Source organism: Scyliorhinus torazame, chromosome 21 (genome assembly GCF_047496885.1).
Source record: "Scyliorhinus torazame isolate Kashiwa2021f chromosome 21, sScyTor2.1, whole genome shotgun sequence".
NCBI classification, from domain to species: domain Eukaryota; kingdom Metazoa; phylum Chordata; class Chondrichthyes; order Carcharhiniformes; family Scyliorhinidae; genus Scyliorhinus; species Scyliorhinus torazame.
In genome coordinates, this window is record NC_092727.1 from 72,470,923 (window position 1) to 72,483,227 (window position 12,305).

At 46.8% G+C, this 12,305-nt stretch overlaps 1 protein-coding gene across 4 annotated transcripts in view; it reads left to right on the forward strand.

Annotated features, from left to right (window-relative positions):
- LOC140398353 (solute carrier family 15 member 2-like) overlaps positions 1-12,305 on the forward strand; it is a 689,895-nt gene that overhangs the window by 164,722 nt on the left and 512,868 nt on the right. For all 4 annotated transcript variants that reach the window (XM_072486942.1, XM_072486941.1, XM_072486944.1 and 1 more), the window contains one exon: positions 4,540-4,630. In XM_072486942.1, the coding sequence (XP_072343043.1) occupies positions 4,540-4,630 (91 nt within the window). The remainder of the gene's footprint in view (positions 1-4,539; positions 4,631-12,305) is intronic.

Below are 12,305 nucleotides of genomic sequence, written 5' to 3' on the forward strand. Positions count from 1 at the left end.
TATGGGTCAGGGTTTAGAGAATCCCAAAGTGTATCATGGAGTTCACCTGACCCACAACTTTTAATAGATTGTGGTATGGGGAGCACACAGCTCGCTCTACAGGTGTGGTACAGCAGAAATGGACGAGTATTTTTTAAAACAAAACAATGTCTATTCTATGAACTCAAGTTAACCTTTCTAAACCAAACAGTGAACATCTTAGCAACCAGTAAATCAAATACACCCCCCAAAGAATACAACACTAAGTAATCTGTATGCTGTTCTTTTAACATCCAAAGAACATAAGAACATAAGAACTAGGAGCAGGAGTAGGCCATCTGGCCCCTCGAGCCTGCTCCACCATTCAGTGAGATCATGGCTGATCTTTTGTGGACTCAGCTCCACTTTCCGGCCCGAACACCATAACCCTTAATCCTTTTATTCTTCAAAAAACTATCGATCTTTATCTTAAAAACATTTAATGAAGGAGCCTCTACTGCTTCACTGGGCAAGGAATTCCATAGATTCACAACCCTTTGGGTGAAGAAGTTCCTCCTAAACTCAGTCCTAAATCTACTTCCCCTTATTTTGAGGCTATGCCCCCTAGTTCTGCTTTCACCCGCCAGTGGAAACAACCTGCCCGCATCTATCCTATGTATTCCCTTCATAATCTTATATGTTTCTATAAGATCCCCCCTCATCCTTCTAAATTCCAACGAGTACAGTCCCAGTCTACTCAACCTCTCCTCGTAATCTAACCCCTTCAGCTCTGGGATTAACCTAGTGAATCTCCTCTGCACACCCTCCAGTGTCAGTACGTCCTTTCTCAAGTAAGGAGACCCAAACTGAACACAATACTCCAGGTGTGGCCTCACTAACACCTTATACAATTGCAGCAGAACCTCCCTAGTCTTAAACTCCATCCCTCTAGCAATGAAGGACAAAATTCCATTTGCCTTCTTAATCACCTGTTGCACCTGAAAACCAACTTTCTGCCACTCATGCACTAGCACACCCAGGTCTCTCTGCACAGCAGCATGTTTTAATATTTTATCATTTAAATAATAATCCCTTTTGCTGTTATTCCTACCAAAATGATATTCCTACCAAAGGACTTAACAAACCTGCAAACAGGAGCACATCAATGTTTACATTCAAGACTGAAAACATTTATACTTCTTCTGAATTCACCAAGTGATCCGTAGATAGTTTTTGGATGGCAGAGATCAACAGCAGTGCAGCTCACAGACACACCCAAGCTTTCTCAAACTGAAACTAAAAAGCAGAAGTGGAGCTCAGCTCCACCCACACTCTGACATCACTCCAGTAACATGAGCAGCTCCATTTCTCAAAGGTACATTTCTTAAACTCTCTTTTCTTAAAGGGTACTCTCACATGACACAAGCGAAAGTTAAAATGGAAGATGACAAACCAGATGAAGAGTTGGAGGATCCACCTTGTTGGCAGGGATGTGTGTGTGGGGGATAGAATGTGTATATGTGGCTCCAGCTTGTCAGCCTTTGGGTGACAATCCCGACCCGGTGAATCCGACACCGTTTCTCATTGGAATCGATTGTGTTCCACTTGTTGCTGGTGCTAGCCCCTCCACAGTAGTTAATCAGTCCAGGTGCGGCACCAGCTTTGCTGTCGTGGAACTCCACAAATCCTGCACCGGCGTCAAAACTTATGGCTGGATTCTCCGATCGCCGATGGCAAAATCGGGTTCAGTGATTGGCTGGAGAATCCACTTTTACGCTGGAATCGGGGATGGCGCTGTTTTTCCGATGCTCCGCCCCCTTAAAAAGGGCATACTCAAGGAGTACGCTGCACGCCGCTGAGATGGCCTCAGGACGTCACCTAAAGCCCTCCCCGATGCTCCGCCCCCAATGGGCCGAGTCCCCGACAATGTGTTCTCACAACTTGCTGACAGTGGCCAGAGCCGCCAGAGTCGGGGGGTGGGGGGAATCATTTCACTGGCAGGAGGGGCTTCGGCGGGGGCTGGGGGGACTGGTGAGGAGTGGGCCGTGGGTGGCGAGTGGGTTACGGGGGGCGGTTTTTGGCAGGCCGGGTCTGCGCGCGGCCGGTGCCATGCTGTACACCGCGGCCGCTGCAGGCTGTCACCATGCGCATGCACGGCCACGGACCCAGCCATTCTGCGGCCGTATCCACAGGTAAAGCTGAGGACATAGCCGCAGAATCAGAGAATCCAGTCTCAGTAACGGAGAATCCAGCTGATTTAGGAATAGATAGGCTGTGGGATCCTTCGTTGGCGGTATCCTGTGCTTCTCCGGCAGCGCACCCACACCTGCGGGTTTCACGATGGTGTGGGGTGGCCACAATGCGAAACCCTATAGTCTAGCTGCCGGAATGGCGAATCCCGCTGCCGGCGGGGGCACGCCGTGCTGGAAAACGGGGATGGCGGGACGGAGAATCCCACTGCTGGCAGGGATGTGCCATGCTGGAAAACGGGGATGGCGGGACAGAGAATCCCACTGCTGGTGGGCGTGCCGTACTGGAAAACAGGGATGGCGGGACGGAGAATCCCACTGCTGACAGGGACGTGCCGTGCTGGAAAACGGGGATGGCGAGATGGAGAATCCCACTGCTGGCAGGGACGTGCCGTGCTGGAAAACAGGGATGGCGGGACGGAGAATCCCACTGCCGGCGGACGTGCCGTGCTGGAAAACAGGGATGGCGGGACGGAGAATCCCACTGCCGGCGGACGTGCTGTGCTGGAAAACAGGGATGGCGGGACGGAGAATCCCACTGCCGGCGGACGTGCCGTTCTGGAAAACGGGGATGGCGGGACGGAGAATCCCACTGCTGGCGGGCGTGCCGTGCTGGAAAACAGGGATGGCGGGACGGAGAATCCCACTGCCGGCGGGCGTGCCGTGCTGGAAAACGGGGATGGCGGGACGGAGAATCCCACTGCCGGCGGACGTGCCGTTCTGGAAAACGGGGATGGCGGGACGGAGAATCCCACTGCTGGCAGGGACGTGCCGTGCTGGTAAACGGGGATGGCGGGACGGAGAATCCCACCCAGGGACTGCGAGGAATTCCAACCTGGACTAATTTTGATTGTCTAAATGTGGCGCTGGCTAGTTCCATATTTCCTTCCATAACTGACCTGGGTCTTTCCCATGAGATCATGTGGTTTTGTGTGGAGTGGGGAATGGGGATTGTCAGTAAGTCATTGCAGTTGTGCTCGACTTTTCCGTCATTTTTCATATATCTGTGAGATTCTACAAACAACAATGAGATGAATCTCTGAGGGAGGAATGTTGGAGAAATCCCAGCTCTTTGTCAAATCACAGCACAGGTAAAGCCTTTTCAGGCGAGCAACATAAATGCAAATTCTGTTTTATTACTGCACCATGATACATGCGATGGCAAAATGAAAAGCAAGACCTTGGATGTGGCTGAAAACATTTCCACCATTGATAGTGAGTGCAGGTTTCTATAAGGACCAATAACTCGTCTTAAGTCCAATTGAAGTTACAACCCGGAATGAAGTGGATTACTCACACCCGTGAACTGAATTACTCCTTGGAGTGAATCTGGTGAAACGGTGACCAGGTTTTTAATGAGTAGCAGAGGCAACGATCATTGTACTTTTTAATGGAAAAATAGATGAGTTTTTGAATTGAGGAAGATGCAGGGTTATGGGTGCGGGGTGAGCAGGAGGTGGGGATTTCCCTAGCACAGAGCTGGCTGACACACAGCAAGAGTACCCCCTCCCTCCCCAGTTCCTCCTGCCTCCCCGGTTGTCCCGAAGATCGTTGCCAGGCCTCATTTGGTCCCCACTCCCAGTCACCTCCCATCCTCCAATCACCGCCCCCTCCAGGATCCATCTTAGGACCATTTCAGGTGTAACAGATACACATAATTGTCATCTTCTTTGTGTGTGAGCTGTCTGTGAACATGGAGCAGGTGTCTTCAGCTCATTAACCTGAATTAAATGAGTCTGCGGGTCTAGGCTTAGGCTGACCAGTATGGGGCTCCTTCCCACCTATCCATTCAGGCTGGTAACCTTGCACCATCATCGGCTTCACTCCATTGCATAGACATTTTAACTTCTAAAGCAATGTTAAACCTGTTCCTATCTTCATTTATTTAACGTAGTCAATATACCCAGGAGATTTACAATAAATGGTTGTATCCCCCCAACCACATATTAGCTTTTCTAACAATGTTTATGTAGCCTTAATATTGCCCTGGCAGACTCTAGGAGGAATAAAGAGCTCTTAAGGTTTGAAATGAAGCACCGCCATCACTCCAGGGTGCATGTTATCTGGTAATTGCAACAACCCACGGAATACATGCGCCCTCCGGTCGCATCAGTGATGTGTTAAAGAAAGAAGGACTTGCATTTATACAGCATCTTTCAGGACATCCAAAGTTCTTTACAGCCAATTAGGTACTTTAATCTAACTGGTAGCTTAAAATAAATTCACCAAATGAACAAGGATAAAAAGGGGAAGTTTAAATATCAGTGTAAGTAATTGGGCCAGAATGAGCTCGGCCGTGCTATTACTAACTGGGTTTCCTTATTCCCTGCAGGAAAAAGACTATCGGATATACTTTTCGTTCTTCTACTTTTCTATGAACCTGGCAGCTTTGTTTGCAGGGATCATCATCCCAATTCTGAGAGGTGAGGAAGACCATCTACCATGTGGTAGCGTCCCATTTAAGGGGAGTGAGCTCCACTGGCTACGTGACCAGTTGGGGGCAAACCACGCAGGAACGCACGCACCCCGACCAATGGGGAGTTTGCACAGGCACTGGGAGTAGGACACCGGGCATCGTGGACCAGGGAGCTGGATGTAAAGACCTGTTAGATAATGTTCAGTGCCTGTTATGTAACTGCCTTTGCCTTACATCAATAAAGCCCTTTGTTAAATATTGGAAGCCAGCATTGTATGTCTTGATCTTTCACACAGTAGGGTGGTGAAGTGGTGGCAAAATCAGTGTCTGTCAGTGATTTATGATCTGAAGCACTGTCAGTCAGTGATATTTGTTCTGTCCCAGAATCTGTCAGTGATTTCTGATCTGTCCCAGTGTCTGTCAGTGATTTCTGATCAATCCCAGTGTCTGTCAGTGATATTTGATCTGTCCCAGTATCTGCCCATGATTTCTGATCTGTCCCAGTGTCTGTCAGTGATTTCTGATCTGTCCCAGTGTCTGTCAGTGTTATTTTATCTGACTCACTGCCAGTCAATGATATTTGATCTAACTCACTGCCTGTCAGTCATTTCTGATTTGTCTCAGTGTCTGTCAGTTATTTCTGATCTGTCCCAGTGTCTGTCAGTGATTTCTGATCTGTCCCAGTTTCTGCCAGTGATTGATGATCTGTCCCAGTATCTGCCCATGATTTCTGATCTGTCCCAGTGTCTGTCAGTGATTTCTGATCTGTCCCAGTGCCTGTCAGTGATTTCTGATCTGTCCCAGTGTCTGTCAGTGATTTCTGATCTGTCCCAACATCTGCCAGTGATTGATGGTCTGTCCCAGTGGCTGTCAGTGATTTCTGAACTACCCCAGTGTCTGTCAGTGATATTTGATCTGTCCCAGTATCTGCCGATGATTTCTAATCTGCCCCAGTGTCTGTCAGTGATTTCTGATCTGTCCCAGTGTCTGTCAGTGATATTTGATCTGTCCCACTGCCTGTCAGTGATATTTGATCTCACCGCCTGTCAGTGATTTCTGATCTGCCCCAGTGTCTGTCAGTGATATTTGATCTGTCTCAGTGTCTGTCAGTGATATTTGATCTGTCCCAGTGTCTGTCAGTGATATTTGATCTGTCTCAGTGTCTGTCAGTGATATTTGATCTGCCCCTGTGTCTGTCAGTGATATTTGATCTGCCCCTCTGACAGTCAGTGATTTCTGATCTGTCCCAGTGTCTGTCAGTGATATTCGATCTGTCCCTGGGTCTGTCAGTGATATTTGATCCGGCCCTGTGTCTGTCAGTGATATTTGATCTGTCTCAGTGTCTGTCAGTGATATTTGATCCGTCCCTCTGTCTGTCAGTGATATTTGATCTGTCCCTGTGTCTGTCAGTGATATTTATTCTGCCCCATGTCTGTCAGTGATTTCTTATCTGTCCCAGTGTCTGTCAGTGATGTTCAATCCGTCCCTGTGTCTGTCAGTGATATTCGATCGGTCCCTGTGTCTGTCAGTGATATTTGATCCGTCCCTGTGACTGTGATTTCTGATCTGTCGCAATGTCGGTCCGTGATATTCGATCCGTCCCTGTGTCTGTCAGTGATATTCGATCTGCCCCAGTGTCTGTCAGTGATATTTGATCTGTATCAGTGTCTGTCAGTGATATTTGATCGGCCCCAGTGTCCGTCAGTGATACTTGATCTGTCCCAGTGTCTGTCAGTGATATTCGATCCATCCCTGTGTCTGTCAGTGATATTCGATCTGTCCCTGTGTCTGTCAGTGATATTTTATCTGTCCCAGTGTCTGTCAGTGATACTTGATCCGACCCTGTGTCTGTCAGCGATATTTGATCCATCCCTGTGTATGTCAGTGATATTTGATCTGCCCGAGTGTCTGTCAGTGATATTTGATCCGTCCCTGTGTCTGTCAGTGATATTTGATATGTCCCAGTGTCCGTCAGTGAAATTCAATCCGTCCCTGTGTCTGTCAGTGATATTTCATCTGCCCCAGTGTCTGTCAGTGATATTTGATCTGTCCCAATGTCTGTCAGTTACATTTGATCTGTCCCAGTGTCTGTCAGTGATATTTGATTTGCCCCAGTGTCTGTCAGTGATATTTGATCTGTCTCAGTGTCTGTCAGTGATATTTGATCGGCCCCAGTGTCCGTCAGTGATATTTGATCCATCCCTGTGTCTGTCAGTGATATTCGATCTGTCCCTGTGTCTGTCAGTGATATTTGATACGTCCCTGTGTCTGTCAGTAGTATTTAATCTGTCTCAGTGTCTGTCAGTGATATTTGATCTGTCCCAGTGTCTGTCAGTGATACTTGATCCGTCCCTGTGTCTGTCAGTGATATTTGATCTGCCCAGTGTCTGTCAGTGATTTCTGATCTGTCCCAGTGTCTGTCAGTGATATTCGACCCGTACGTGTGTCTGTCAGCGATATTTGATCCATTCCTGTGTATTTCCGTGATATTTGATCTGCCCGAGTGTCTGTCAGTGATATTCGATCTGTCCCTGTGTCTGTCAGTGATATTTGATCCGTCCCTGTGTCTGTCAGTGATATTTGATATGTCCCAGTGTCTGTCAGTGATATTCGATCCGTCCCTGTGTCTGTCAGTGATATTTGATCTGCCTCAGTGACTGTCAGTGATATTTCATCTGCCCCAGTGTCTGTCAGTGATATTTGATCTGTCCCAATGTCTGTCAGTTACATTTGATCTGTCCCAGTGTCTGTCAGTGATATTTGATTTGCCCCAGTGTCTGTCAGTGATATTTGATCTGTCCCAGTGTCTGTCAGTGAGATTTCATCTGTCCCAGTGTCTGTCAGTGATATTTGATCTGTCTCAGTGTCTGTCAATAATATTTGATCTTTCCCAGTGTCTGTCAGTGATATTTGATCTGCCACAGTGTCTGTCAGTGATATTCGATCTGTAACTGTGTCTGTCAGTGATTTCCGATCTGCCCCAGTGTCTGTCAGTGATATTCGATCCGTCCCTGTGTCTGTCAGCGATATTTGACCTGTCTCGGTGTCTGTCAGTGATATTTGATCTGTCTCAGTGTCTGTCAGTGATATTTGATCCGTCCCTGTGTCTGTCAGTGATGTTTGACCTGTCTCAGTGTCTGTCAGTGATATTTGATCTGTCTCAGTTTCTGTCAGTGATATTTGATCTGTCCCTGTGTCTGTCAGTGATATTTGATCTGTCTCAGTGTCTGTCAGTGATATTTGAACCGTCCCTGTATCTGTCAGTGATGTTTGATCTGTCCCAGTGTCTGTCAGTGATGTCAGATCTGTCCCGGTGTCTGTCAGTGATATTTGATCTGTCCCAGTGTCTGTCAGTGATATTTGATCTGCCCCAGTTTCTGTCAGTGATATTTGATCTTCCCCTGTGTCTGTCAGTGATATTTGATCCGTCGCTGTGTCTGTCAGTGATATTTGACCTGTCTCAGTGTCTGTCAGTGATATTTGATCCGTCCCTGGGTCTGTCAGTGAGACTTGATCTGTCCCTGTGTCTGTCAGTGATATTTGATCTGCCCCAGTGTCTGTCAGTGATTTCTCATCTGTCCCAGTGTCTGTCAGTGATGTTCAATCCGTCCCTGTGTCTGTCAGTGATATGTGATCTGTCTCAATGTCTGTCAGTGATATTTGATTCGTCCCAGTGTCTGTCAGTGATATTCGATCTGTCCCTGTGTCTGTCAGTGATATTTGATCCGTCCCTCTGTCTGTCAGTGATATTTGATCTGTCCCTGTGTCTGTCGGTGATATTTATTCTGCCCCATGTCTGTCAGTGATTTCTTATCTGTCCCAGTGTCTGTCAGTGATGTTCAATCCGTCCCTGTGTCTGTCAGTGATATTCGATCGGTCCCTATGTCTGTCAGTGATATTTGATCTGTCTCAGTGTCTGTCAGTGGTATTTGATCTGCCCCAGTGTCTGTCAGTGATATTTGATCCGTCCCTGTGTTTGTCAGTGATATTTGATCTGTCCCTGTGTCTGTCAGTGATATTTGATCCGTCCCTGTGACTGATTTCTGATCTGTCGCAATGTCGGTCCGTGATATTCGATCCGTCCCTGTGTCTGTCAGTGATATTCGATCTGCCCCAGTGTCTGTCAGTGATATTTGATCTGTCTCAGTGTCTGTCAGTGATATTTGATCGGCCCCAGTGTCCGTCAGTGATATTTGATCTGTCCCAGTGTCTGTCAGTGATATTTGATACGTCCCTGTGTCTGTCAGTAGTATTTAATCTGTCTCAGTGTCTGTCAGTGATATTTGATCTGTCCCAGTGTCTGTCAGTGATACTTGATCCGTCCCTGTGTCTGTCCGCGATATTTGATCCATCCCTGTGTATATCAGTGATATTTGATCTGCCCGAGTGTCTGTCAGTGATATTTGATCCGTCCCTGTGTCTGTCAGTGATATTTGATATGTCCCAGTGTCTGTCAGTGATATTCAATCCGTCCCTGTGTCTGTCAGTGATATTTGATCTGCCTCAGTGACTGTCAGTGATATTTCATCTGCCCCAGTGTCTGTCAGTGATATTTGATCTGTCCCAATGTCTGTCAGTTACATTTGATCTGTCCCTGTGTCTGTCAGTGATATTTGATATGTCCCTGTGTCTGTCAGTGATATTTGACCTGTCTCAGTGTCTATCAGTGATAATTGATCCGTCCCTGGGTCTGTCAGTGATACTTGATCTGTCCCTGTGTCTGTCAGTGATATTTGATCTGCCCCAGTCTCTGTCAGTGATTTCTCATCTGTCCCAGTGTCTGTCAGTGATGTTCAATCCGTCCCTGTGTCTGTCAGTGATATGTGATCTGTCTCAATGTCTGTCAGTGATATTTGATTCGTCCCAGTGTCTGTCAGTGATATTCGATCTGTCCCTGTGTCTGTCAGTGATATTTGATCCGTCCCTCTGTCTGTCAGTGATATTTGATCTGTCCCTGTGTCTGTCAGTGATATTTGATCTGTCCCAGTGTCTGTCAGTGATATTCGATCCATCCCTGTGTCTGTCAGTGATATTCGATCTGTCCCTGTGTCTGTCAGTGATATTTTATCTGTCCCAGTGTCTGTCAGTGATACTTGATCCGACCCTGTGTCTGTCAGCGATATTTGATCCATCCCTGTGTATGTCAGTGATATTTGATCTGCCCGAGTGTCTGTCAGTGATATTTGATCCGTCCCTGTGTCTGTCAGTGATATTTGATATGTCCCAGTGTCTGTCAGTGAAATTCAATCCGTCCCTGTGTCTGTCAGTGATATTTCATCTGCCCCAGTGTCTGTCAGTGATATTTGATCTGTCCCAATGTCTGTCAGTTACATTTGATCTGTCCCAGTGTCTGTCAGTGATATTTGATTTGCCCCAGTGTCTGTCAGTGATATTTGATCTGTCTCAGTGTCAGTCAGTGATATTTGATCGGCCCCAGTGTCCGTCAGTGATATTTCATCTGCCCCAGTGTCTGTCAGTGATATTTGATCTGTCCCAATGTCTGTCAGTTACATTTGATCTGTCCCAGTGTCTGTCAGTGATATTTGATTTGCCCCAGTGTCTGTCAGTGATATTTGATCTGTCTCAGTGTCTGTCAGTGATATTTGATCGGCCCCAGTGTCCGTCAGTGATATTTGATCTGTCCCTGTGTCTGTCAGTGATATTTGATACGTCCCTGTGTCTGTCAGTGATATTCGATCCATCCCTGTGTCTGTCAGTGATATTCGATCTGTCCCTGTGTCTGTCAGTGATATTTGATACGTCCCTGTGTCTGTCAGTAGTATTTAATCTGTCTCAGTGTCTGTCAGTGATATTTGATCTGTCCCAGTGTCTGTCAGTGATACTTGATCCGTCCCTGTGTCTGTCAGTGATATTTGATCTGCCCAGTGTCTGTCAGTGATTTTTCATCTGTCCCAGTGTCTGTCAGTGATATTCGACCCGTCCGTGTGTCTGTCAGCGATATTTGATCCATTCCTGTGTATTTCAGTGATATTTGATCTGCCCGAGTGTCTGTCAGTGATATTCGATCTGTCCCTGTGTCTGTCAGTGATATTTGATCCGTCCCTTTGTCTGTCAGTGATATTTGATATGTCCCAGTGTCTGTCAGTGATATTCGATCCGTCCCTGTGTCTGTCAGTGATATTTGATCTGCCTCAGTGACTGTCAGTGATATTTCATCTGCCCCAGTGTCTGTCAGTGATATTTGATCTGTCCCAATGTCTGTCAGTTACATTTGATCTGTCCCAGGGTCTGTCAGTGATATTTGATTTGCCCCAGTGTCTGTCAGTGATATTTGATCTGTCCCAGTGTCTGTCAGTGAGATTTGATCTGTCCCAGTGTCTGTCAGTGATATTTGATCTGTCTCAGTGTCTGTCAATAATATTTGATCTTTCCCAGTGTCTGTCAGTGATATTTGATCTGCCACAGTGTCTGTCAGTCATATTCGATCTGTAACTGTGTCTGTCAGTGATTTCCGATCTGCCCCAGTGTCTGTCAGTGATATTTGATCCGTCCCTGTGTTTGTCAGTGATATTTGATCTGTCCCTGTGTCTGTCAGTGATATTTGATCCGTCCCTGTGACTGTGATTTCTGATCTGTCGCAATGTCGGTCCGTGATATTCGATCCGTCCCTGTGTCTGTCAGTGATATTCGATCTGCCCCAGTGTCTGTCAGTGATATTTGATCTGTCTCAGTGTCTGTCAGTGATATTTGATCGGCCCCAGTGTCCGTCAGTGATATTTGATCTGTCCCAGTGTCTGTCAGTGATATTTGATACGTCCCTGTGTCTGTCAGTAGTATTTAATCTGTCTCAGTGTCTGTCAGTGATATTTGATCTGTCCCAGTGTCTGTCAGTGATACTTGATCCGTCCCTGTGTCTGTCCGCGATATTTGATCCATCCCTGTGTATATCAGTGATATTTGATCTGCCCGAGTGTCTGTCAGTGATATTTGATCCGTCCCTGTGTCTGTCAGTGATATTTGATATGTCCCAGTGTCTGTCAGTGATATTCAATCCGTCCCTGTGTCTGTCAGTGATATTTGATCTGCCTCAGTGACTGTCAGTGATATTTCATCTGCCCCAGTGTCTGTCAGTGATATTTGATCTGTCCCAATGTCTGTCAGTTACATTTGATCTGTCCCTGTGTCTGTCAGTGATATTTGATATGTCCCTGTGTCTGTCAGTGATATTTGACCTGTCTCAGTGTCTATCAGTGATAATTGATCCGTCCCTGGGTCTGTCAGTGATACTTGATCTGTCCCTGTGTCTGTCAGTGATATTTGATCTGCCCCAGTCTCTGTCAGTGATTTCTCATCTGTCCCAGTGTCTGTCAGTGATGTTCAATCCGTCCCTGTGTCTGTCAGTGATATGTGATCTGTCTCAATGTCTGTCAGTGATATTTGATTCGTCCCAGTGTCTGTCAGTGATATTCGATCTGTCCCTGTGTCTGTCAGTGATATTTGATCCGTCCCTCTGTCTGTCAGTGATATTTGATCTGTCCCTGTGTCTGTCAGTGATATTTGATCTGTCCCAGTGTCTGTCAGTGATATTCGATCCATCCCTGTGTCTGTCAGTGATATTCGATCTGTCCCTGTGTCTGTCAGTGATATTTTATCTGTCCCAGTGTCTGTCAGTGATACTTGATCCGACCCTGTGTCTGTCAGCGATATTTGATCCATCCCTG